This window comes from Cheilinus undulatus, linkage group 5 (assembly GCF_018320785.1).
Source record: "Cheilinus undulatus linkage group 5, ASM1832078v1, whole genome shotgun sequence".
Classification (NCBI taxonomy): Eukaryota; Metazoa; Chordata; class Actinopteri; order Labriformes; family Labridae; genus Cheilinus; species Cheilinus undulatus.
The window spans coordinates 32,603,360-32,631,249 of record NC_054869.1 but is presented as its reverse complement, the minus strand read 5'-3'; the positions used below and the strand labels follow the sequence as shown (position 1 = coordinate 32,631,249).

The 27,890-nt window shown below is 38.2% G+C and overlaps 3 protein-coding genes across 5 annotated transcripts in view; 2 read left to right on the top strand and 1 right to left on the bottom strand.

The window, feature by feature from the left end:
- Positions 1-2: 2 nt before the first annotated feature.
- On the bottom strand, positions 3-4,792 carry LOC121509816 (transcription factor BTF3-like). The gene is made up of 6 exons (XM_041787486.1): positions 4,724-4,792; positions 3,675-3,743; positions 3,455-3,568; positions 2,805-3,006; positions 728-784; positions 3-379 (listed from the first exon to the last, which is right to left on the bottom strand). The coding sequence occupies exons 2-6, from the start codon at positions 3,741-3,743 to the stop codon at positions 333-335; spliced, it is 489 nt and encodes a 162-aa protein (XP_041643420.1). The 5' UTR covers positions 4,724-4,792; the 3' UTR covers positions 3-332.
- Positions 4,793-5,292: 500 nt separating this feature from the next.
- Positions 5,293-10,990, top strand: utp15 (UTP15 small subunit processome component). The gene is made up of 12 exons (XM_041787484.1): positions 5,293-5,460; positions 5,956-6,070; positions 6,177-6,269; positions 6,369-6,553; positions 7,097-7,275; positions 7,517-7,642; positions 8,008-8,143; positions 8,307-8,391; positions 8,987-9,142; positions 9,339-9,440; positions 9,692-9,825; positions 9,915-10,990. Exons 2-12 carry the CDS (start codon positions 5,981-5,983, stop codon positions 10,213-10,215), a joined length of 1,587 nt encoding a protein of 528 aa, XP_041643418.1. The 5' UTR covers positions 5,293-5,460; positions 5,956-5,980; the 3' UTR covers positions 10,216-10,990.
- A 1,641-nt stretch (positions 10,991-12,631) lies between these two features.
- Positions 12,632-27,890, top strand: part of LOC121509870 (rho guanine nucleotide exchange factor 28-like) — a 66,954-nt gene continuing 51,695 nt past the window's right edge. For 2 of the 3 annotated variants that reach the window (XM_041787623.1, XM_041787621.1), the window contains exons 1-5: positions 12,633-12,761; positions 13,676-13,719; positions 20,377-20,518; positions 23,451-23,560; positions 23,862-24,048. In XM_041787623.1, the coding sequence (XP_041643557.1) occupies positions 13,687-13,719; positions 20,377-20,518; positions 23,451-23,560; positions 23,862-24,048 (472 nt within the window). In that variant the 5' untranslated portion in view covers positions 12,633-12,761; positions 13,676-13,686. Of the gene's footprint in view, positions 12,762-13,675; positions 13,720-20,376; positions 20,519-23,450; positions 23,561-23,861; positions 24,049-27,890 lie in introns of all 3 variants that reach the window. The other variant, XM_041787622.1, reaches the window with a different exon arrangement.

Sequence of the window (27,890 nt, the reverse complement as noted above, 5' to 3'; positions counted from 1 at the left end):
TATCTGTATTTTTTTTTTATTACATGATTGACCACCAAAACATTTTTGATATGAAAGCATCACATTGCAGTAGAGGCAGCTTGGGATAGAGAAAGGCTTGCACATTCCACGGAGTTAAATAGCTTCACTTGTACTACAGGACAAGGCAAATAAGACAAATAGAAGTGGGTATAAACTGTCATAAAAAGATGATTCTTCTTGTTCAAGCCTGATTGTGTATGATACAAATAAAAGCAAATTTTGCGAGAAGGCAAAGAGCAATAATAGAGATGAACAATTATAAACTGCTGCTGTGTCAAAGTACAGTGAGTCAAGAGGACAGAAATGGCCAGCTAGTTTGCCTCGTTCTTTGAAGCCTCGTCAAAGTTTTCAACAAGATCTGAAAGAAAAAGATGGGTGAAGAAAGGTGGGAATGGACAACAAACATAAGTTAAGACAGATGAGCAAAATTATGCTCTATACAAAGGAATCCTAAATACTTAGAGAACCAAAATATCAGCCCAGTGAGCTGAATGACAAATTCTGTCAGAACTTCAATTTTTTTCTGGTGTTTCCGAATACACTATTACGTCAAAGCAATATCCCTGACCGACATACTGCCAGCTTTAAAAGGCAAATGCAAACATTTAGGCCCCTTCTGAACTGTTATATAATATTTCAATTTTACTGTATATCAAAGATTTATGCAAATCCTTTTTGAAGAGTAAGCTACTGGCAATTTGCTTACCTGGAACATCATCATCCTCTTCTTCAGCAGCAACCATGGGGGCTTTGCTCTCTCCAGCTATCATGGGGAGAGATAAACAATCAGCTACATGTTAAAAGATGTCACACTTACTGATCAGGGCTCCAGAATAACTTTATTTTTTTACTAAGAGCACAGTGGCCCCTAACTTAAAATTTTAGGGGCGCAAGCAGAAAATTTAGGGGCACACACTGTAAATCGACTTGGGAAATAAATATTCACATTTCCCCTCATTTTCACTGTATTACTGATAAATACACATTTCAAGTTTCCGACTGGCATTGTGTTTGCTCAAAGTGTCGTGTTTTAATTGTGTAGTGCAAGTATTATCAGCAAATTTCGTGTTCCCCGCATGTTGTGGGTATTAGGGCTGCAGTTATCAAGTCTTTTTGTAATCGAGTACTCTATCGATTCTTCTGACGATTAAGCGAGGACTCTAATAACAATACTGCATTTTTTAAATCAATCCCTTTTGCTTTTTCCCAAGAGAAATAGTACCAGACAAATGATAAAATACAGTGGGTCCCTTAAATGGACTACTTGTATGTTAAAAATAGGTATCAAAAGGTTATCTAAACAAAATATCTAAAATTGTTCTGATGACAATTTACAGTTATTAAAGTTGAAAGGAAGTTAAATAATTCCATTAGATTACGCCATAATTGAGGTTTAGGGATCATCTCCCAGGAAATTCTGGCTGCTAATTCTTTATTTCTTATGTTGTAGTTTACTTTTATTTTTCACTTTGTCATTAAGGTAAAGAGACAATTATTTTAACTTTCTCTACTTCAGGCATTAGTGTAATATTTCATGTTCTAGCAAGAAATAAATCTCCATTTTCTACACAATGGTATGATGATTTCTGGAAGCTGGACGTGTACATTCTAGAAATTTCATCTGTTTTCCAAAGGGTATTCACTTTTAATTTTTGCAACCACATTTTTGTTTGATCCACCGTGACTTTTTAACACCATATCTGGACCTGGGAACAGATTCTAGGGTAAAGCTGCATCTGTGATCTGTTGAATCCCGACTGTCTGATGGTGAACTCTGACCGTTTTGCTCTCTCTGTCTCAGTCACTGTTAGTAGCAATAACGTTTCTATTTAACTGGCATCTAATCATCAAAATGTAGTCTTATGAAATGCTTCGGATGCCAAAGGATTTTGAAAAAAAAAATACGCTGAAACAAAGATGTGGCACTGAATTTTAAATCGTTAATTAAATACATGACGTGCGCACGCACGAGAGAGAGGGAGAGAGAGAGGGAGAAAGCACCTGAGCAAGGCTTTAATAATGAAGCATTTCTCTCTTCAGTGAAGTTTACAAAATCTCCTGAAGTCTGCAGACTGACCGCTATCTCGTATGAGCGCATGGTGCAGGCTGCTCGTAATCTCGGAGTTCTGCACACTTCCACCCGTTAAAGGCTCTTCAATCTCCGTAGGAAACTGTTTTTCTTTATTTAAACTTTTTTTACGATAAAATATCGCCACAGCGTTAGCATAGTGCCGCATCTGTCATTATTTCACAGCCAGTGTATGTGTAAAAACGCAGCAGGGCGAGTGTCTGTCAACATGAATGCATCGTCTTCTTTCTCTTCACTCATGATTTTCACACAGCGCAGCGCATGTTTACTGCATGTTACGTTATAATAACAGTAAAAACAAATACATTGTGCCACACAAATAACCATCCATGTGAGAAACAGCACGCCGTGCGCCACAGCGCGATATCAAGTTCGTACCACAGTATATACATGACGGATTTAAGCAAAGCCTCGAGGCAGATAATATGCCTTCTTCTTTTGGAGTTAATGTCGGTTGGCAAACCAGCTCGTTTGTGCATTATCGCCAACAACTGGGCTGAAGTGTGGAGCAGAAGTTTGTCAGCAACAAAAAATATTTAGTAATAATTTTAAAAATCAGCAAATTTACTGGTCGCACGTGCACAAGTAGATGAAAAATTTACTCGCACTGTCTCAAATTTTAGGGGCAAAATGCGAACATTTAGGGTCAGTCTGGAGCCCTATGTAAATTCATCACAAAGAGTGTTGTGGGTACCTGGTTTGGGCAGAGTCTCTGCTAATCTCCTGAGGCTGGTGAGACTGTCGGCTCCCAGCTGGTTTAGGATTCCTGGGAGCATCTCTGTGAGTTGCTTGTTCTCAGCATGTCCTGTGATTGTGAAGGTGTTAGCAGCCAAGGAGGCCTGAACTTTTGGGTTATTAAAGTGGATCACTGTCCCCTGGTTTGTGAACATGTTGACCTATATTGGAGAAAAAGAGAAACAGTAAGGTCTCTGGGATGAATGATGTGTTGAAAGTTTGCTTCATTGTAAATGAATTTTTTAATATCTGTTTAAAATTAGCCTATAAATAGGAAAGATTACAAAGTGAAAAATAAAAACATATACTTTAAGCATTTTTGTTTCTCTACTAAATAGAAAATTGCTGAATTAACAATATACACCAATTAATGTTTGTCATCTTATTGTATTGAGATGATTAGAAATCCTTTTGTTTTCAAACGTTGTATTTGATATAATATTAATGTATACATTTTTTATTTAGGGATGCACAAAACTGTTATCTTAAGCATCAGTATCAGCCCTGATTTTTACAATTGGTGCATTGCTATTATCAATAAGAGACATGACCTGCACAATGAGCATCCACATGCTGAGGAGAGCCTTATTGTAAAAGAATTTGCATTACCTCCTCAATGCCAGATATGTTGTTAACTCCCAGTTTCTTGAGGGAAAACTGCAGCTTCTTGTCATCTGCCGTAGCTGTTCTGTGCACAACCTTCTTCTTTCTGCGGGCCGACCCCTAAAAAGCACAACAGATATCTATCACATATAAACTCAATGACAAGACTTATCACAAGGAAAACATTTACTTTAAGTTATTTGTCAGTGTGTGTAACTGAACTCACTTTGCCGCCTATGCGGACCTGCGCCTGCAGTTTAGCGAGCTTCTCCTGGTTCATTATGGACTCCTTCATCTGACACAGAAAACAGCACATTTACAAAATTACTATTTGTCTACAAATTTCAGTCATATAAGAGAAACCTAGAGTGTGCACATCCAGGTAAAATGCATCTAGGGGCTAGACAAGAAAATCATCTGCAGGATAAGGTCTGCACACTCTTTGGCTCCAAGTGGGTAACGTTATTAACACGAGGCAGTATTTCAATCTACAAGATCCTCCTCAGGCACCTGAAGATCTTGCAAATTGAAATTTTGCCTTTTGTTAAATAAAATTACCCACTGAGAGCTCAACAGTAAGCTAAAGTTTCACTTGGAAAACATGAAATACTTCCAGGCACCCAGAATACATAAAAACACTGATTCCAAATGTTGAAGCAGACTAAAAGTTTGATCTTGAAACACCACTTTGTGATATAGTACATGTATTTGTGCTGGTTTAAGTTCAAGACTAAAAAATTGATCATAAACAAATTAAGGTTTAAACAATGAGTATAATGACCATACCTAACTGCCTCAAAGCCCCTTTTCGTTTTTGCCCTTAGAGCGCAGCACACTTACAAGAATGCACAGCTGCATCAAGCCCAAAATAGCTGCACACTTTTAGTCTCAAGTTCTGCGTGAATCTAAAAGAGGTAATCAGCTGAAGTTTGTAGCTAAGTTAAACATGCTTACACAGATAAATTGGCTGCTTATTTCTTTAAATGGGGTTGTTCCTTTCATGTCTAATATGTGCTTTGAGGGTGCTCGTCCATTCACCCAGGGAAGCCAGTTTTCTCCCCTTAGTTTTCATTATGTCAACTGAACTCCCAGATAGTTAGCAAGACAGGCTAAACAGCTAGCTAGGGCCTCTTCAAACTAATGACAGCTTTCTATTATAATAGTCATTCTTCGCGCTGTCACGCGCCAAAGTGGGCCAGGGGGTTCCTGTCTGGGTATGAACTCAAAATTGCCAGTAAGTTGGAAAGCTTAAAAGGCCACAGAGGTTGAACTGACCTGGGAGTGTGTAAACACGCGGATCACACAGCCGACAGAAGCTCGAGGAAAGGAGTGAAGAGCGGAAGTGACGCACTGAGGTCGAAGATTTGCCGGATAAGATCGTAGTTTCAAAAAACAATTTGTAAACTGTAATCTACGTTTCATATGTTGAAATCAATTGTCATGGTCAAATTAGAGCAAGATTTTTTTTTTTTAATTGAAATGACTATTACTACAGTTGATTTCTTGACACACCAGGCAGTAATTCATTTATAAAGGTTAAAAGGAATGTTTAGATACCTTTATTTATTAATATTTGTTTTATTTAAAATACATTTACTAAAAGATTCAATGAAGACATTGAAATAAATGACTAAAATCACTAAATCAGTACTAGTAACAGTCAGATTTAAATGAAATCGGTGTCAGGAAGAATATAGTCTCAATAGTAGTGAGGTTTTCTTAAAAAAATCTATACGCGGACCACTTTGAATATCATTCAAAATATAATTTGAGAAAAAAATTCAGCGTATTAAGCCTTAAGATGAACATTGCGGAGGGAGCAGTGTGATATGCATAACGGAAGTAGTCACATTTGGAATCATGGCGTCCTCCGGTGCGCTGAGAGGCAACGTGATAACTATTTGAAATGACAAACTTTTGCTTTACTTTGCCCATACGCATCCTTGCATTTTACTTTAAACACATTTAGGTTCAAAAGACACGTATTCAGTGGCGGACCCTTTCATTTAAAGGTAAGCATCAACGAAATGCGGTTTAGTAGAAAATGCTAGCCGGCTAAATCGCTTTGTGCTAACTTCAGTTTGAGTTGTAACGTCAGGCACTGAACACGCTGGTCAAGGCATACATGCTGTTATTGTTTTCTGACAAGTAATTTTAGTTTAAATTTGGCTATCCGAAAAAACAAGATTTACTGGCATTATTTTCTGAAATTGTTCGAGCCTTTTATGCACAACAGTAAATCCCAGTAAACAAGCGACATTTCTGAGGCAGTATAACGTGAGTGTAGCGTTTAAGGATGGCACAGTTTGGTGAGTTGTGGTGCTGTTTGAGAAAAAGTCTGAATCTCTTTCGTTGTTATTTTTATGCTGTTGAATATGTTGCCTGCTGTTTGCCGATTGTCTTCTGCTGATCAACATAATATTCGTCCAAATATTAGCCATATCAAGCGTTTCTCCTGTAGTTATCTTATTCTACAACTCATGTTTTTACTTTCTGTATCTTACCAGGCAAAGAGCATTTCATTCATCCAAAATGGCTTCATTTAAACCTACAAAAATCCAAGTCTACCCTAAACTTGGAGAGAAAGTCACACAAGACACATTATACTGGAAAAACTACAAAGTGAGTTTTTTATGTTCTTTCTTAACATTATTATAAACCAGAATATGACATTCCTTTTCACATGTTTTGGCCTTCTTAATGTTATATTTTGTCCAATTTCTTGCAGGCTCCTGTCCAGATTAAAGAGTTTGGGGCTATCACAAATATAGACTTCTCCCCTGTGGCTCCACATAGCTTTGCAGTGACTGCATTCACAAGAGTATGTTGACTTCTGTTGTATGAATTCGGCAGAAAAAGTCTTTAACTCTGTTCTTTGAATCTCCCAAGTTCTAAGTGTGCAGCACCGGTTTCTTTGCAGATCCACATTTATGGGCCGTTCTCCCAGGAGCCAATCAAGGCATTTAGTCGGTTCAAGGACACCGCGTACTGTGGGAGGTTCAGGTCAGATGGTCAGCTGCTCGTGGCCGGATGTGAGGATTCTGTAGTTCGGCTGTTTGACGTCAGTGGCAAGGTGGCACTAAGGATGTTCAAAGGGCACACAAAGTAGGTATCCCATGTGTTAATAGCTGATGCAAAAATTTCCCTCAGGATTAATGAAGTTATTTCTTACCTTATCTCTTCTGGTGGGGTTTTAGTTGTTATTCTTGCATCAAGAGGGTTTCATAACAGTGTTAATCTAGAAATTTTAACAGCAGGATGTTTTAACTTAGGATTCCTGCCAAGGGTGAAATCACTGGAACAGTCCATTTCTGACCATTCATGAATCATTCTTACCTTTTAAGGGATGTAGAAGGTGTTTGAATAGCCTCTGAGTCCCCTGAAGTTCTTGTGTACGTAATGATGGGTTGAATGATGATCTCTTGAGTGATCCATCAACCGAAATTCATGATGATCTCAAGAATTCTGACAACATTTTATTCAATCTTGCAAACATGCACACACACACACTGATAAATTCATTGGGGGGGGGGGCTTTGAGTGTAAACAAGTGTAAATGAGGAGTAGATGACCCCCCTCTCCCAAGTTACACCATCTTACTGACTTTCAGACTGATAAAACATTTTTTCTTATTGTGTGTCTTCTCAGGGCTGTACATGTGACAGATTTCACCTCGGATCGTTACCAGATCCTCACGGGATCAGATGACTACACCTGTCGACTTTGGGACATCCCAAATGCAACAGAGCTAAACACTTACCAAGAACACACAGATTACATCCGCTGCGGTGTCACAAGCAAACTTAATAGAGATCTGTTCATCACTGGTGAGATGGACGTTACTGTTGACGTCTTATTTATTTATTTATTTGCAAGGAAAGGTTGAAATAGTTTTCACCTTTGCAGCAATGTTTAGTGAGTGACTGTTGAATTTTTGTTGTACTTCTAAACGTTTTGATGCCATACTTTCTGCCATAATTAAATCATTATTTAGCAAGAGTGTTTTTGCAGATGTAATGATGGAGTTTTGTCTGTTTTTGCCTGACCAAAATCATTCATTCCCTCTAGGATCGTATGACCACACAGTGAAACTGTTTGATGCAAGAGCGGAGAAGAGTGTCCTGACGATGGACCATGGACAGCCGGTAGAGAGTCTGCTTCTCTATCCTTCTGAAGGGCTCCTTGTCTCTGCAGGTATTTGGACATTGCACTCATTAAACATTTCATCTTATTTTCAGACCACATACTAATTCTGTACACCATTTTTGTAGAGTTAAATAAAATAAAAAGTCCCTTAGCCATTGGAGATTGTTCTCCATACATGGGGTAAATGTTCAAAGTTGTACAGGCTTTGCCATACAAGGAACGAAAAGGAGGATAACAGCATGAAAGGTCATTAAATTCTTGGCTGTGTTTTCAGTTAGGACAAAAATAGGCTGAAATAGTTTTTCAAACATGATTTTCCTCCCTGCAGTCATGCACTGACACTTTTCTTTACAGTAGTTCTTTAGTTTTCTTTGTGTCAAGTACATTGAAAGTTTCTGTATCCTTCTCTTTAGGTGGCCGCTTTGTGAAAGTGTGGGATCTACTAAAAGGAGGACAGCCTCTGGTGTCTCTGAAGAACCATCACAAAACTGTTACCTGCTTATCTCTCAGCAGCAATGGTCAGAGGCTTCTGTCAGCTTCTCTTGACAGGTACAAGAATAAGTGTCTGTGTAATAGGAAGAGCTGACTCAGCAGACAAGGCAAAGCATTTTTAATGTTGTAAATCACAAGAGAAGATCTGTTTGTCCTGAATGGATGCAAAGTTATGAGCTTTTTACAAGACTCAAATACAGAGCCTGTGTTTTTCTCTCAGGCACGTGAAGGTGTACAACACAACCACCTATAAAGTGGTCCACAACTTTGACTACGCTGCCTCCATCCTCAGTCTGGCTTTGGGGGTAAGAGATTATGTTCATCTCTCAATCATGTTTGCTGTTATTTTTCAAATTATATTGAGTTGAAGAAAATAAATTAAAAAATAAAGGAGGCAAAAGCTAACGTTCTCATACCCTGTATCACTACAGCCACCCAAGGTGGGAAAGTCTTTAGTTATCTCCCCATAACATGAAAAGAAAAACCCCAATACAGAAGAAATTTTTTTTCTCTCAAAGACAAAATTTCATGTACAACTTTTCTTTGAAAAACCAGCTCTGAGGATCTAAAGTGATTTTGCCACAGTGATTGCAAATTTTATGCACTGCCTTCGATTTAAATTGTAAAAAGATAAAACAATAAATTCTCTCCATATTAAAAAGAGGGTGTAGGGTTTTGGTTCAAACTCAAAAACCTCAATTTTGTTGCATTTGGCTTTTATTACTTTCTAATTTTCCCTTTTAATCACCATCAGTCATGTACTTAGCACAAACATATTGCGGTTAAAACCACGTCTATACAAATTTTACTTGATGCGTATTTTGATACCTACTGCTACATTTTATACCATAAATCCTCTAAAACAACTATAGAAAATAACACCTATTGTTTTTCCTTAAGCCGGATGATGAGTCCATTGTCGTGGGTATGACCAACAGCATTTTGAGTATCAAACACAGAAAAAGCCCTGAGGAGTCAAAGGAAAGTCTTGTCCAGCAGAGGCGACGACCAACATATCGTGTCTTTGTAAAGGGCAAGAACTACGTCCCTAAACAGGTAAACTTTCATAAAGTAATATGCAGTAAAAACTGCGATAGTCTGATACAGGAAAAGTTCTTATTCTCTAAAAATGCATGATGTAAATTCTTAAAAACCCCTCATACTATGAGTGATGCTTGTAATGCTAGTATGGCACATAGACTGGTTTCTTTCACATAGTTGGTTAAAGGCTTGTTTTTTAATCTCTTTTCAGGATGATTATCTTGTCAGTAAGCCAGTGAAACAGCATTTGGCCAAATATGACAAACAGCTCAAGAAATTTAATGTAACAAAGGCTTTGGATACAGCTCTGGAGGTATGCTTTTTATTTATTTAAACTGTGGCAACAATGCTTAATGAGTTATCATTAAAAGGTCCGTTTTTGTTTTTTAATGTGTCCTTTTTGTAGTTTGCTAAATAAAGCAGTGAAATGCTATTTTCTTGTAGCTGTGTGGGTTGCCGTTTTGTAAACCGGAAGCTGAACTGCAACCTCCATGCATAAGTAGACCTTTCAAAAACACAGCAGTATGATTTACTATTGGTAATAAAACAGAATTTTATTCACAGACATGGACAAGAATGAGGAAGCCAGAGATCACAGTAGCCGTCATAAAGGAGCTGGATCGAAGAGGAACATTGAAGAACGCGCTGGCAGGAAGGGATGAACAGGAACTCTCTAGGCTGCTCAATTTCCTCATTGGGTGAGATGCTGAAAGAAATACATTTCCCAACAGTTTTCCATGCTAAAACATTTTAATGAAGGAGTATGCCATTTCTGTCTCTTCATCAGGAACTTGGTGGACCCCAGGTTCGCTCCAGTCCTTGTTACAGCGGCCGAGATGATCCTGGACATCTACCAGTCTATAATCGGACAGTCATCAGTTGTGGACCGACAGCTGTTGCGTCTTCAGGATCTGCTGGAGAAAGAGATTGACTACCAGCAGGAGCTCCTGGAGGTTCTGGGCATGTTGGACACAATGTTCGCCTCCTCCCTCCCCAGGAAGGAGGTGACTTGCTCTGGAGCCAACAGGTCTAACGGCCTCAATCAGGGAGAAGCAACCACCTCAAAACCACAACTGCAGGCCACCTGAGACTTGCACTGGGGTTAAGATAAACTGCTTTAGACTGGGTAAGAGTGCCTTTAGAACTCTGAAACCTCCTTTTTAGACACAAATTTCCTGACATGACAGGCTGTGTGTCTTCAACAGAACGTTTTGGTACAGTTTTTAATAGACTGACAAACCCATGGTCGCTGTCTGGTGTGAATGAAAACACAACAAAGAGAACATGATTTTACTTAATGAAGACTGTGTGTGAGTGAATGAAAAGCAAGTTGCTGCTTTTACTGAAAGTCTTGTGTAACTTTCAGTTGTAAATGTGATGTGTGTGCTTGTTTGAATGTGTTCACCATGAATGTCTGCTTTGTATTTTCATAATATTTGGCATTGACAAATGTTTTCTAAGCAGATAAGAATAAATCTTTGTAATATTCAGATTGATTAGAAGTAATTGTGTTCATATCTCTGGAAAATTACAATGAAAGTTGTGACCAAAGATGATTTTAACATTACAAAGAGGAAGACAATTGCTTGGGGGCACATGCAACAAGGGGCCACTAGGCATAATCAGGATAGTCAGATTGTCCGAAATATTTCCTGGGAAGGACATTGAACTGCAGAGCTCAAATCCTATCAGAAAGTCCCACACTGAATTCATATTAATCATTTTTTCAAAGTTGATCTACAGGTGTATCTAGAAAAAAATAGAATATCATGTTAAAGATCAATATTTCCCAATGGTTTACTTCAAAGAGTTAAACTTCTATTAATTTTAGATTAATATCATATAAATAAAAATATTTCAAGACTTTTTTGTTTTAATCTTGATTATTTCAAAATATTAGAATATTAAGGAAGAGGCCGATTTAAAAAGGTTCCCTGGACCTTCCTTCTCTCACTCTGGTTCTGTACACAACTAAAATCATGGGGAAGACTGGTGAGTTGACTGTAGTCTATAGAAGACAGCCATTGACACCCCACACAAGGAGGGTAAGCCACAGAAGGCCACTGCTGAAAGGGCAGACTGTTATCAGAGGCTGTACAAAAGCAACCAGCAAACCAGTCCAGGGAATGGGCTACAAGTTTTGTGTTGTGTTGAACCAATACTGAACCGGAGACATGAAGTGTCTCAAACTGGGCTAAGGATAAAAAGAAGTGGACCGTTGCTCAGTGATTCAAACTCCTGTATTCAGATGAATCAAAATTTTGAATTTCATTTGAAAATCAAATGATGCTGGCAGGCCATTCCATCCTCTCCAATCCCAAATTCTGGAGGTAGTCTCTGATAAACCCTGCTCTGTGGGGGCGAGTGTTGTCATCTTGGAGGATAGAGTTCTTGCTGACAGGGTGATAAAACAGTATTCTTGGGGTGTTGTCTTCTTGGGAAACCCACTTCCCAGCCTGTCTCTGACGTTCCCCGTTATATGGAACTTGGCCTTCAGTTTGGAGATGGTACTAGGGTTCACTCCAAACAATGCTGCAGCTTGGTTTTGCGGAACACCAGCTTGAAGTTGCCCTGCCGACGGGCCCTATCCAGATCAGTCAAACGTGGCATGCTGATTCTTGAAGCAGACATCTACCGACCACTGTAGCAGGGCCAATGTTCACAGGTGCTGCCAGTCAGGCACCTGATTGGCAGCACGTGGGGGTACCAGAGGCTCAAAACAAGAGTCAATAGCAACAGCAATATAAGCTGTTTAGCACTGGCAGAGAAGATTTGGCACATTTTTCATGGGCGCAACCCACATATTCAACTCTGCTGCTCATCCCACAAATGCATGATCCTTACAAATGTGGCACCATTTAAAAGGGTAATAAACGGGCTTTCCAACATATAAGATTTATTACCAAGAAGCATTGTTACAACAAAGAAATAATGTACCAAACACAAATTGCCTTACTTTTTGTTTTAAGTTTATATAGAAATAACAAACCGATCAAATAGATTATGATGACATAAGCATATGTTGCACATCTTTTTTTAAAGCCATTTGAAAATGTTATGATGTTATGTTGTCTCTCAAGCGTTAATTGGCTACAATGCTGTTGTGTATGTTTACCATAATTCAAAATTGGGTATGCTATTACCATAATTCAAAATTGGGTATGCTATTTAATTTGGAGTTATGATGGTTTGTTAATTGAAAATAGAAGCTTCGAATTTTTTTCTACACTCGCTTTAACTTTGCTATCCAGGACCTCCAGAGCCCCGAAACAGCCCCTCATGAAGAGACCACCCCCTCCTGTTCTCCTCACTTTCTATCTATTTCTCCACTAGAGGTCGCTGGAAACTCAGATAAAATGCTAACTTTCACGTAAAGGGATGAATTTGCATTTGAACAGACGGAAGACAGAAAGCATCAACACTGTCAGAGAGGAGGATGCTGTGTCAGTGGAGGCTGCAGCTCTCTCTGGAAACAGCAGCCTCGGTGAACGCCATTTCTCAACTTGTGGCTCTAACTGCGACACTTCAATTAGCAGTTAGCAAACCGAGCATGAGTCCGAGTTAGGGACGCTTTATTTACGACATTACCGCGCTCTGACAGGCTCCTTCAGCCGGAGTTTGAGCTCCTGCGAAGGTAGGTATAGCAATATTTTTAACCCTTTCTACGAGCTGTGGACTTCTAAAAAAAGAGGAGTTAATTTAATGTGACAGCACAGACGGTTTTTCAATATGTCAACCCTGTTTGGCAAAAAAAGACAGCCTTCATTTTTCTGCAGCTAAATAGGGCAACATAAAACTCATTTGAATCAATAAGAGCGAGGATAGACTCAGTCTAATGTTAGACTATTTTGTTGTATTGTTTTTTGTATTTTAATTGATAAAAATATTCAATATTTCGAAATAAATGACGGAACTGTAATGAGCATTTTTTCTGTATCATAAAACAATCGTTAACTCATCTTAGTTTGTTACCACTCTGCTTCTTTTATTGTAGAATAAAGTCTATTTTTCCAAATGTAAACTCTTTTAAATGAAAAGTTTCACTGGTATTGGTTAAACGTTAAAATTATTATGTTAAAACCTTGCTTCCCTATTCAGGGAGAAGCCTCTGCTATAGAACATATCTGATTAACTGCAATGAAAGCAGACAGTTTCCTGCTTTTGGGAATTACAGTTCTTGCTTCCATATTTCTATAAATTATGTACGTTTGTTGTTTTTCCCTCATGCACTCATTTATTTGTCCAGAAACCTTATGCTGTTTCTCCCATGTAGGTTTTGCAGAGGCACACTAACACTGCCTGCAAATCAGATTTGGGCATACTTCTGCTATTGTCCGTTTGCGCCAAAGGAGAAAGCATCATCGTTAAAATCATTACTTGAGATCAAAAGATGATCCTGTCTCATTAGACACTGTGTTTGGCACAGACAAGCTTTAATAATCTCCTCAGGAACAGAGGTGCAGTCAGAATAACCAATAAAGCAACTATGGAAACCATTTTTATGTTTCATCTCTCATTCTTCTGTTTAATGTCCTTCTTTGCCTGCAGTTGCTGCACAGATGGAGCTGAGCAGGAGGAAAGTGCCTCTGTATGTAAGTATGAGCCCCAGTTTGCAGACATGTTTGAGACCAGCTACTTCTATTAATCTCAAGAGTTTGTTATCCCTCTGGAAAATCTCTGCAAATTGAGTTAAGACAGCAGAGGGAGATCAGCCGCCATTTGTATGAACTGAAAGTCTGTGCAGAGGTTTTGTGCTCATGTCCAAACGATTATGTTCAATGAAACTGAATCAGCTGTTGGTCTGTATCTGAAAGGGTTTAATTGTTTTCTATTTATGCATCACCACAGGACATGTAATTTAATCATGTTCAGAATAGTTGTGTGTTTTTTTCCTAAACAAGACGCCAGAATGGGTCAGTGAGGGCGCCGAGATGAAAGGAGAACAATTCTTTTAACTTCAGACATTATTAGTGTTTAAATAAAACATTTCACAGCTTTCCTGACATATTATTTGAGCACTGAATCATGGTTCTTTGTAATAAACACCCTTATTCATCAGCTTGGCGTTTGTGTATTTAACTAGTAAATCAGTAACTGTGATTCATTCGCAGTCATGCTTTTTATTTGTATTTTACACACTCAGGGTTAGAAAGAAACTTGTATTTGCAATCCGTTTGATTTGTGGTGGCTCTAGTCATGCTGAAAAGTTGTATGAATGTGTTGTCTGTGAGGTTAAGCTGAAATCAAACAGGGCAGGACTGCTGTCAAATATCCTGTTATTAGTTTCAGTTTAGGATCTAATGTCTCTCTAGGGATCAAAGGGGTTGCTCACACTTTATTAATTCAATCAAGTCCTTCCAATTTGACATGTTTTTAACCCTGTTTTCCTTTGACTTGAGGTTACTGAAAGGTTACCACTCTTTGAATGTGGACACTTACCTATTCCATGTAATGAAACACCTACACCCTAGTTTTGTACTTGCTCTCTATACAAGGACACACTTGAATGGATGGTTCTATTTCTATTTTACTGTGGGGTGGGCACAATACCAAAGGTTTAAACCTGTATATGATACTTGCATTAATCAATGTCAGTACCTGTTACAACATTAAATCAACAAAAACACAAGTACTAGGAACCGTTAGTGGGCAATTTCTTGATTTAATTGCCAAAAATTGAGAGCAGATTCCAGCATACTGTCAAAAGTTGCTCAAATAAACCGTCAGTACTTTTGGTACCGAATGTTGCCATGCAATTTTTATAGTTCTCTCTCTCCCCTTTCTGCCTGTTTCTTAAAATAGGACAGAAATTCTTCTGTACATTTCAGAGCTATATCATTAAAAAACATAGGTTATGCTGTTTACAATGTTTTATTGAAAACTTTTGACAGCCTTGTTGCACTATGAGATGTGGAGTGCGCTCCTGACATCAGTTTCCTTTGGTGCCAACAGCGACAAAGCTAGCATTCTAGTGCCTACCAAATAATGTTCAACGTGTTTGCTAATTGGGACAACAATGGGAATGTTATTTGAAGGTATTTGCCCCAAAAAGCAAATACTGGACAGATTAAAGATATTTTTCAACTGCTTGTGGCACAGGGAGCAAAGTGAAATAGTCTCTAGTTTTTAAAATTCATCCTTATAAATGCCTGTAACAACTATCATGGTTAAATGTACAACAGTTGTTGAGATACACTATATGGACAAAAGTATTTTGCCACACCTGTTATTGAATTCAGGAGTTTCAATCTGACCCTTTGCCACAGGTGTATAAAATAAAAAGCCTATCCATGCAGTCTCCATTTGCAAACATTTGTGAAATAGAACTAACCTTGCAAAGCAGAAGGATCTGTGTTTCTCACTGGCAAATCCATCTTGCAAAGCTCCTGTTTGAATCATTTGGGCCTGGTTAGAAAGTGACTGGACCAGTCAGCGTAAAGGGGCAGTACTTTCCGGCGCGGTGGAGTTGTGACGTAAGCAAGCAGCAACAAGAGGCCAGTGCCGTAATGGTAGAAGACATTAGCGTGGACGCTGCTAAAGCGCCAGTTTTATCAGAACTTGATGACAATTATTTGTTTAAAGAAGAACAAAGAACAGCAGTGAGTTGTTTTCTTTTCAAAAACGTCAAAAGTCATGTACTGACATGTATACAGTTGCCATGATTCGTGTTATTTAGCTCTAATGGAGTTTACTCCTTTGGCGGCTACGTCACATGTTTTGTTACTCTGGCCCGTAAAGATGTGACAGACAGAACCTTCATCCAATCACCATCCGAGTTTTTTTCAAAGGCTCTGCCCTTTCTCACATGCTGTGTATGAGTGGTTTTCCAGATCTGGCATGCCAGGTTAAAATAGAACAGGTTGTTCAGAAGAACTCAGTGACTTAGATCGTGGCACTGCGGTGGATGCCACCTTTGCAATAAGACGGTTTGTGAAATTTCATCCCTGCTTGATATTCCACAGCTAACTGTAAGTGATATTTTCAGAAAGTGGAAGCATTTAGGAACAACAGCAACTCAGCCACAAAACAGAAGACCACATAAAATCCCAGAGTGGGATTAACAACTGCTGAGGCGCATGGTGCCAGTCATAAGTGCTCTGCTGATTCCATAGCTGAAGAGTCCTGAACCACTGGCATTTATGTAAGAACAATAACTGAGTGGCATGGAGCTTAATGGATTGAGTTTCATGGAATAATCATGGAACATTACGAGACGGAGATGTTTTAAAGCTAAAAACAAAGCCGGAACTACTCTCCAGACATGGCTGCTGCATTGTGTCACTCCACCCCGTGGTTTGCTCAAAAAATAGTTGCGAGTATTTGCTTCATGTGTCGTAATGTTACATATTTATACGTTATTATTTCATAGCGTGGTGAATGTGCAGGTCACAACTTGTCCACGGGAGCGTTTTGGAGTTGTTGGATTGTGTATTTGATGAGTTTGATGAGGGAAAGCCGGGATACCGTCTGCTTACATTGAGTTGGCACAGCAGGTCTGAACTCGGCAGCGCTGATCTAAAAATAGCTTGCACCAACAACTAAAGGTAACAAACCTACTACTAAGACTATAGGGATTATGGCAATGGGCGAATTTGCCAAAATGTTGAAGTATCCCTTTAAGCATCAGTGTCTGACCCCATAAATGCTCTACAGAATGAATGGGCACAAATTTACACAGAAACACTCCAAAATCTTATCGAAGTTCCTTCCAAGAAGAGTGGACGCTGATGTGGCTGTATAAGAGGACCCACTCATATTAAAGTATAGTGCCATGAAAAAGTATTTGCGTCCTTCTGATTCCTGATTTTTTGGCATATTTATCACACTTAAATGTTTTGGATCATCAAACCAATTTTAATATCTCACAAAGACAACCCAAGTCAATAGAAAATGCAGTTTCTAAATGATCATTTTATTTATAAAGGGAAAAAAAATCCAAACTCTTCTGGCCCTATGTGAAAAAGTAATTGAAAGGAATCAGAAGGGGGCAAATACTTTTTCACAGCACTGTACATATTTTTGAACACAATGTCACTACAGTCCCTGTTGGTGTAATGGTCAGATGACCAAATACTTCCCTATCCATATGGTGTATTTCCCTTAAAACCACTTATGCTTGCCTGCCAGAATGAAACAGAAAACAGATACATAAGACTACACTGGCAGCATGTCCAGTGAACAACTGTTTTTGGTTTAAAAGTCTGCTCCCATCCGTCCATTTCCCTCCCTTTGTATTGTCCAGCATTATTTTTAATCTCCACAGTGTCATTATTGTTTAACATCTGATCAGGTGAGGAGCTTTAATAAGGGCACAGGGAAAGCTACATGAAGCTGTGGGTAAACTTGATGTTCTCTCTGTCAAAGAATATCCGGCTTGGGATAATGAAATGGATAAGAGAACTGAAAGGTGGGATTAGGTGAGATGGATACTCATGGAGGAAGGATTTACAGACATTGTTTCTATCTGAGAAAGTGAGAGGAGTTAGGAGTAGAGCCTCTCTGTTTCATAGCGTGAGAAATCAGGTCAGTGCTTGAGGTGATGCAAGGCTAATAGATAGATTCTCATGAGTAAAAGAAAGCAAGAGACTACTTAAAAATAAACCCCCGTTTTTTCACTATAACACACTCTTTGACACCTATTGCATTTCAAGTCAAGCCTTATATTTTATGATTTTGCTTTTTCCCCTTCAATCTGTCTCCTCAGTTCGTCATTGAATATGTTTCCCAGTATAATCCTTGTACAGCATGTTGTGTGGCTACAGTGCTGTCTGCTCTATTGAAGCTACTGTAGGTGGACGTATTGATACCTTTCATAAAAGACTTCTTCCTTGGCAAATGTTAGGTGTTGGTGGAAAGCAGCAGCTTTAAAAAGCAGTCAATTGACCCTGAAAGATGTTTTGAAGTTAAAGTAAAAAAGCAGATTGAGATTTGATATTTAACCTATTAAAGATCTGCCATCCCACTTTGTTACAGGAGATTAGACATCTAGAAACTGCCACAATGAAGAAGAATGATGAAGAAAATTACCTCCACAGAACAGAATTTGAACAAAGCTACATATAAAATTAGTTTTGGATTAAAGTTGGGTTGGATGATTTTAAAGTGCTCCCTTTTATTGCAAAATACGTGTTAATCATCAGCCATCCATGCATTTGGCTTGTAAATGAAAGTTATAGATTGGCTGCGTAAATTAATCAAGTTGAGTCTTCTGGCTTCCTTGCAACAGCTTTCCAACATTAGCAAGTTAACAAACAAATTAAGTAACAAACAGCTAACCAACCAACTGAACTGTACATAGGAGAATAATGTGAATTCAGCAGCATTGGTTAACATAATTACAGATTTGGCAAAAAAATTCTGATATTTCCCTTACATCTTGAGGGAAACCAACACAAAGGGGCATCATGGACTTTTGTTCCTCAGTTTAACGTGCCCCCACAGTGAGGCTAATTTTACTTTGGAGCTGCTCAGTGTGTAAATAGGTAACCAGAAGTAGCCAGCTGGGGGATTAGAAGGAGGAAAACATAGTTATGAATTCACTGTTAACAAAAATCTGTTACAAGATATGATTTGTTTTTCACATATTCATTTTAATAGAAGGTTTCATGTTAAAAACTATCTCATGATAGAATTGTTTTTTTTTTCCACTATAAACACTAACATTAAATAAGGACTTTAAGAGTTTAATATCTATGTCACAAACATTACTCCCATTATTAATGAGTGAGTTCACCAAAAAAAAGAAGACTAATTTCATGTATAATTAGAAAAGAAAAAAAATGCTTGATCTGAAATTATTTTAATGTAATATACCTGCTATCCTAGACCCAAACACAACGAATACGACTTTACATATTATAGCTCACTTAATCTAATATCACCTTTACTGTTCATTCAGCTCTGGTTTCAAAACAGTAATATCTGAGTAAAATCTTTATTTAAAACTTGTTGAAATACCTCTTTTTACATTTTTCCACTATACAAAGGTTTTAACAAATCATTTATTATTTATACCAAAAACAAAGCTCTCTAGAATCAAAACTAGTGCAGATTTAGTTTAACATCAGTTTCGCACCAGTATTGGACCTGAAGACAAATATTGGCAGTCAGCAAATAGTGTGAGCATTGACCAATGTTAACAGCAGATGTTTATCTGTTGTGTAGTATCAATTTATTGCTAACATTAAGCACACAAACCAGCTGATTAAGGGACGGTATGTATTATTTGGCAGAAGATGTGATCTGTTTGCTAATACTGATCTGTTCTCGTGGTCAAAGATGAGAGAAAATGGTACAAAAACACCTCCATCAGTTTCAGTCATTGGTTAAATTGTTTTTTAAGCTTTGGTATCGATAATGATCCCTGATTTTAATGGTCAGTCCATCTAAAATAACTAGGGGCGGGGTGAAAAATATTAACCTGGCATTATATTGTCATCTTGACTTATGGTACCAATACTGAATCACTGGCACTAAATATCAATAATCTAATAATGAAAAGCACAGGGCTCAAAGTAGACTTCCCTGCCAGTCATCACTGTGGGGCTCATGAGATGAGCCAGTGTAAACTGAATGGAAGTTAAGACTTTAAGCATGATTAGAGGTGAAATTGATACCATATTTAAGTGAATTAATACATTACTCCATAAATCACATATTAGTATACTTAATTACATCTTTGTTGTAAGGTATGAATTATCACAGAATAACTATGTGATGTAATGAGACAGGTATGAATCATATCATATCATATTTTGTGATAAACCATAATTCCTGCCCCTGAGAATAACAACACATAACACAAGATCCATCATTGACCTAGAATCTGAACAGCTCAGTCATGGCCTCTTCAGTGAGGATTTACAGTCTAGTGAAGCTGAGCCATAACATGTTGTCACACCCACATCAGACAGAGTTTTTAAAAGCTACCCATCAGTCTAAATATCAGTGTGACTGCTCTGCTCATACCACAGGTCTAAAGAGTTCTGCTCAGTTAGGATCAAGACAGGTCTTTGCAGTAGACACTAAGACATTCCTGTTTTTATTGAGGGGGGAATGCTTTATTGTAACCTCCAAAGGAATGCCGTGAAAGGATTTGGTGTGCTTTACAGAAATGTAGAGCTCTACATCAGAATAGAGTCGTACTTAGATTATGAGCCTGTATCTTTATGAATAGTGGTATTTTCCGCTCTGCTGTCTTTCCCTTTTTTATACTCCCTTTCAACTTCTCACACCTTTCTTTATCTCAGGGCCAGGCCAAGGTATTTGCCCTGCTGGAGGGTTTAGACTCGATGCCAGAGGATACAGAGGTCTACATTGTTTTGGAAGGGTCCACGCTGGTTCATGTCACCCGGGCTCAGAGTGATGTCATGCTTTGCTTTATAGTGCCTGGTACGTATACATTTGTCTTTCACATGTATGTGTGGTCATGTCTTCTGATGCCATTGTTTTGTCTAATGAGAAAAGGGCTGAATGCATAATAGAAAATCGTGTTCAGATGTCAGACTGCGTGTCCTGACAATCCCAGGTTTTCCACTCCTGTCTGTGATAAACTCGGGAACTGTTAATTACTGTATGAACCTCCACACAAACGCACACACATGTAGACCTAGTCTGTCTGTGTGAGTGGTCTGGAAGGTCACAGAATCTTATCAGCTTCCTCTCAGGAGGGAAACAGCTCCATAAACAATATGTCAACATTACTGAGTCTCTGTGTAGGTTGACACAGACAACACACAGTCCCGCTGTCTTGTTCACTCACTACAAGAGCTGGACCATTATCTTCATTTAAAATGGGAAGAAAATAAACTTGTTAGTATGCAGATAAGCCGTGTGTAAAAAGGGTTTTACATTTGAGTACATATCATATAACCTCATAACACTACATGGATGAAGATACAAAAAAACTATTACATATGACTTTATTCTACATACATTCTATAAATAAATATTAATTAGAAATTTAAAATGAATAACAGCACTGGTTTGCTTTCAGCCAGCTCATTACGTTTGTTGTAAAACATTTTAAATCAGTTTATTTCAGTTCAGTGGGTAAGTGTGTCAGAGTTAACAGCCCATTATGGAGAAAGGTGACTGTCTAAATAGCATCTACAGTGTTCGTTTTACACTGTAACCATCCTGCCTTTTTGTAATATCTCTAAAAACATTCAAGGACAAGACTGTTGTTGTTACATGTAGACTAATCTGAGAAAACATAAATGCATAAAGAATCCAGACTAAGTGGGTTGTATCTTTTCAGTATGTGACTGTGATGCCATGGTCAAAGTTTTTGTCGGGGATTTTCGGGCCTGGTAATGTTATGGTGAAAGGTTTCTGAGCTTGAGTCTATGCTGTCATACAATGTGAGAAATGAGAGAAAATCATAAAATGCATCAATACCAGGGTTGCCTCAGTTGATACAGTATCTGATGCCTGATCACTGGTGATTTAAAGGTGACATACCCTTTTTAATACAGTCCCTTGTGGTCTCACTGAAACGTCTGTGCTGTGCTTAAGTCAAATTGTAATTTGGATGAAACACCAGATGAGGTATTTGACCCTGTGTGAAACAGCTCTACAGCCTTTCTTATAACAGTTGCATTCATTGTATGTCTCTTTAAATGCAAATCAGCTCCCTCTCACCCTGTCCTTTTCTATTGTGGGGTGTGGACACATGAGTACAACTGCATACTAGTATTGGAGGGTATCTGTTTTTTGATACTGTCAAACTACCCCAAATTTTGCTGGGGCATACGGTATTACCACCAGGTGTTAAAAAACCACACTATACAAGCATTTACCGGTGTGCATGTCAAGAACAGCAGAGCTTGCGCCTCTGCAGGCACGTCATTTAAACATTTAAAGAAATGCTTCAATTAAAAAACAAAAAGGACATTGAAAACAGGGGTGCTGGAGGAGATTTAAAGTTGGAGCATTGTTTTCACATTTTACAGACAAGCAGAGTTACATCAGGATCATATGACCCCCCCACTCTGTCTCTGTGTGTAATAGCTTATATGCCCTTGTCCCCCATCATTAAGAGGAAATGTTAAAAAATAATCCACAACTGTTATCACACAGTGTCTAAGAATGTGAAGTAATGTTCTGTGGCCTTATAAACAGATAGATTGGCCTTAATAATTATTTATTTCCATGTTGCACAACATTAGAGAGCTGCCATGAATTCTCTTTATGGGAAACTATTTTCAGATCTAAAATAACAAAGAAGCACTGATTAACATGGTCTATATTTCACATTAAAAGGTTTAAAATGAAGGTTGAAATGTTTTTAAAAACCATTGATAGTTTCATTGTGCTTGACTTTGCAGCTGCAGCACGCAACAACTGTGGTTATTAATAGCATAAACATCATCATTTCTCACAACCAATCATTATGTAGAAAGAAGAATTAAAATGTTTTTTAACTCACATTGCTGTGGATCACATTACAGCCAGCAGTGCATGCTCAATAGTTTGACTTTATAGAATAATCAGCACTGTGCCAACACGGTGCCAAGCCATGGCGCACAACACGAGTATACAGTTTTGTGCAGGTATATATGTGCACGTTTGTGGTTTGCCAAACTGGCCTGAGATCATTAACAGGATATCATTTATCATGTTAAAGCATTGTCACACTTTGGCAGTGGTGTTGCTGGTGTATATGGATACATATTATTAAAGCAGTTATTATAAATGTGCACTCATTACGCCGCACCATCTTTAGATTTTAATTAAAGCAATACCATTGCTATTTTTTAATGCCCCCGGGATACTGTATTACTGTTTTACTGCTTGTTCTTACTGCATACTTCCATGGCCGTGGATGAAGATGCCAGGGTCAGAGCAAATGTCAATATAATGGCTGAAACTGTAATGCCAAAAGGTGTGCAGAATCTGAACAGATGGTCAGATTTTTTTTATTTTCAGACACAGGCAGACCATAGAAGAAGGACTGGGTTAACTTATTTTACAATTTACTGGTTAATTGATACAAGGGATACTCAAAATATATGTACACAAATACTAAAAAGTGGGGTTTTCATGATGTCTTCTTTCAAATAAGGTCAATCTACACTTTATAAAATCAATATATCAAAGACTTATGATTGATTTTTTATTAAGAGAGAACTGTATTTCAGTTCTTTTTATTTATAGGATTTTTTTTCAGTGTTCATTGATGATTAGTGACTGTATATTTTCTGCTGTAGGTTTTTTGGTGCATTGGAAGGCAGCTACCCTTGGTATAGATCTAATTCTTAAGCTCTTTTAAGTTTCTGTCTGGAGTAAAGCTTGGATTTTGCTGTCCTATCCCCTGCTATAGGTCATAACCTGGCAGAGATGGTTTCTGTCCAGGCCTATATGTGCTCTGAAACCACACCCCTCACCTGGGTAGGCGGGGCTTCACTGGAGTATGTCCAAGATGATGCTCAGGTAGGGAAGAAGCACAAATCTGACCCTACAATACATGCAAAATTTAACATTCCTGTAGTTAATATGATGTGCTTTTACTCGGATTCTTTGTGTTTTGTGTTTTCCTGTCAATTGTCCATCTTAGTGGGGGAATTAGATTTTTTTTTTTTTTTAATAAGATATTAGCGTAATGATAACTCACCTGAAGTAAAGAGAAATTCTCTCCCTCTAAATATTTTGTATTGTATTGAAATTTCAACTCTTTTTACATTGCCCACAAGTTATCACAGATTGTACCTGATCCATGACTGCTTTTGCTCAGGAACTGGCAGAGCACCTGGTTATCCACGGACATTCCCTTAGCTCCACAGATCACAAAGAGTTGAGCAGCCTTTTTAACCTTGGCCAGCAGAGCTCTCGCTGGGCTATGGATCGACGCGTGGCCTTGGCCATGGCCAACCTGGATATCCCGCAGAACTGGAATGTACTGGGGAGCCACAGTGGAGAGGGTGAGAGCAGGATTATCTTATCTTGGATGGGCATTCCTACTCAAATGTGTTTAGTAAAAGCACATTGTTTGTTCTTTTGTGATTAAGTAATGTCTTTGCATACAAAATGAAAGATAAGAATGGTTGAAGGGTAGTTTGAATGAGAGAAATCACTTTAAAGACAGACTCAGTTTTGGCTAGGAAAGGTTGTAGCTGGTGTTGTACGAGAAAGGTGAACTGCTGAACTCCGCTCGCCTCTACCCGCCTACTTCACTGCCATCATTCCTATTTTCCATCCATGCTCACTGGGCTGAAAATCGGAAGTGAACACAGTCACATGTGTGCTTCTGTTAAACTCATCAAAGCCAATTAAGCAGCATGTAATGCGGTTAATAGAGCCTTTCCATCTGGAAGTAGCCTCAGGCAAAGCTTAATAAATCTGAGGGCAAGAGTGCTTGTGTGTGTGAAGCTTATGCGTGTGTTGAGCACCATGTTTGCTAGATGCCACCATCTGTTTGTGTAGGGCCACCTACATAAAATACAAACTAGATTTAGAGTTAATATAGTTATGGCAGTCTGTTTCATTGCAGCGTCTCCCTCTGAATGTCTGAAGTTAATTTGATAACAGTGCTGATAACATCATTTTATGATGCTATATCCAAAGAAATGATAGGTCCTGGACTTTCCTTTGTCCGTTTTTATGTTGATAGTGGATGCATTGTTAAAGGCACTACAAAAATCCTTATTCTGATACATTGATGCCAGGACTTTGATTCAGAATATTCTTGGACAACTACAAAACAGTGAACCTTTTAGATCTGCAAAGAAAATACCCAGTGTTTGCTATCAAATAAATTAAAATTGAACTGTAAAAAAAAAAAATCTGTCAGTTTTGTCTTCTACAATTAAGAAGAATTAAGGATTATTACCTCAGAAATTAGGCTTTCATCTCTTGTGTTTTTAACACTTTTGTTACCTTAAGTAACTCAAAGACATGTTAGATTTATAGTAACAAGATAACTTTCATTCAATCAGGAGAGACTTTATACAAGTTTAACAATAATTTATTTTACAAATTTCATGAAACAGAAATGTGCAATGTCTTTGGCGTTTAGACTCCATCGTGATGACTTCATGTACTTAAAGGGGTAGTGAGGGAAATTGCCGGAGGATACTCCTATGGAGTCTAGATACTGATGGTGGTGTCGATGAGGGATGCAGGGTCAGATCTGGACTTGATACTGATGGAGGTAGCTGGGGTGGAGGAGGGTTGCAACATCCATACTGAAATGACATGCTGACAGTGAAGAGAGAATAGCAGATTTAAAATATGACAGGTGCATGATGATTGGTCAAGAAAAGGTTGTGGCAGAATTTGATTAGCTGGGTGCTTAAGAGGGTGAACACCCGTATCAGCTGATCACCAGAGCGGGAAGAGAGAAGGAATGGAAAAAGGGAGAGATGTGTACAAGTGAGGACTTATGAGTGAGAAGAAACAGTCTTTCTGCTTGAACGTTTGCTGAGCTCCTTTTTTAGTGTAATTTAGCAAGACCTTCATGAAAGACAAAAACATTACATTAGCGTTCCACAAACATATAAACAGTATAACATACAGGTAAACACTTTGAATCCACAACGCCTCTTGCAGAAAATGTCAATTATTAAGAGTGTTAAATGAGACTGAAGTGTTGATTACATTTGTTTGCCACTAATTATAACGTGCTGTAGCTAAAGAAACATCTGATTAAAAGTTCTTCAAACAGGGGTGTTGGTGTAGAAAACTTCCCAGTGTTTCTCTTTGCAAGAGTATGTTTCATCAGATTCACTCTTGAGTTTTGACTCGTTCCCTCTTTACTCTGTCAGTGTTGTGATGCCTGATCTACAATCACTTCAGACAGCGACTGTCTAACTCTTTCTACCTCTTTCAGTAATTTTTTCATCATGCCTCAAAACCTCAGTTATTCAAGAAGTCACTGTCAGATTATTGGTACATATCACATACCCTTCTGTAATTTTAGTTAATAAGCCTGACTCCTGCCATTGCATTTAGAAGTGGGACTTGTATAACACACTGACTTATTTATTGTTGCCAAAACCTGAATTACATCAGCTGTGTAGTAATTGCAGTGAAATTATAAGTGAATTACAAAAATATGATAACCTAACCCAAACACACCCCAAAAACCCTACAAGATAATGACTATACCTCTGGTGTATGGGGGTTCGAGGCACATCAAAGCTGTAATTCTGTAGAGCGCAGAGCTATTCGAGCATTCTTGGGCTTCATAAATTCACATCAGTCCTGGCTATGAGTAGAGATATGGGATGGGAGCCACCAAACATCAGACACAAATATGAAATGCTGTGGCTTTGGGATGGGCTTGTAAAGTTTCTGATCAGAGACTCACTAAAAAAGATCTTTAATTGGGACACTTCATTTTGAGCCCTGGGCCAGTGAGTGGAAATCTGTGATTTATGCAAATAATATGTCTTTCATTTTTCAAAATGAGTTACTTTTTGAGATTCAGGACATTAAGAGTGCTATATTTGTTATGTACAGAAATATACAGTACAGTTGAAATATGGTGTAAACCAAAATTGTGAAGGTATTGTCAGATAAAGAATAGTTACAACGTTGAGTCATATGTCAAGTGTCACATCAACCCTTGATGGTTGGGCACTTTTTGTGCATGACACATAAATAAAGTACAATCAATCATAAGAATACGTAGAGGGGAACTTTATTTCATTAAGTACACCTTTGTACATATTTATGAAGTGTTAAAACAACAAAATAACTATTTTAAGCTTTGAAACTCCCTTTCCTCAGTTTTTAGGTCCTTCTTTTCCAAGTCCATTTTGTATGATGTTTCATTTTAACTAGAGCCTGGATTGTGAGGTTGAGGGCAGGAATTATATTGTTTTTGTTAATTTCACAGTATTCAAGGCACTTTGTTCTATGTTATTATTGTATGAGAGGTGCTATACTTAAAATGATCTATTGATTGAGCTAGACCAGTGGTTCTCAACTGCTCAGGCATCAGGACCCACCACTACCCCTTATGAGAAATTGCGACCCAAATATTTAGAAATGTTCGACCACTTCAATTCATTGTATGAAAAATGTTGCAGTTTGCACCCTAAATGAAACAAAACCAGACTTAACAAAAGGACAGGATAAAACAACCATGTTTGAAAGCACATCACTACTGAAGGACATGCATGAAGATTTCATTTTACCCCATTTTCTGAAGACAGCATGGAAATTTGGTAATTTTTCAAGGACTCTCCTTATTATCTTGGGCGAACCAGCTTTGTTATCTGGGGGAAAGGACATAACTAAGATGAAATCTTAAGGAAAAAGACAGAAATGTACCTGCTGTTGCAGGAAAACCTAATAAAGATCATTGACATACTGTATGTCAACTTAGGACTTCCATACATCATAGACTTTTTCCACAATTTTTTCCAGCAGACATTCACGACCCACTGGAAACAGTTTTACAACCCACTTTTGGGTCCCAGCCCACTAGTTGAGAACCGCTGAGCTAGAAGTTATAGCTAGCATTGTATTGCATTGTGAAATGTAAAGGTGTGTTAAAATTAGGGCTACAGGATGTTTAACATAATAATTTAGCTGAACTCGAGGCTTATACAGATAATTCTTCATTGCTTCTTTTTGTGCAAACATTTTCTCTCATGTTTGACCATGAAAACAGATTAGAGTTTGTCTAACTGGTCACTTTCTCTGCCCCGTAAAAAAATCTCTCATTTGTTTCAGCTAGATATACTAGTTGCCAGCATAAAATTGTTTGAACACAACAGATGAATGTTGCTAACTGATATCTGTTCATGCCACATTA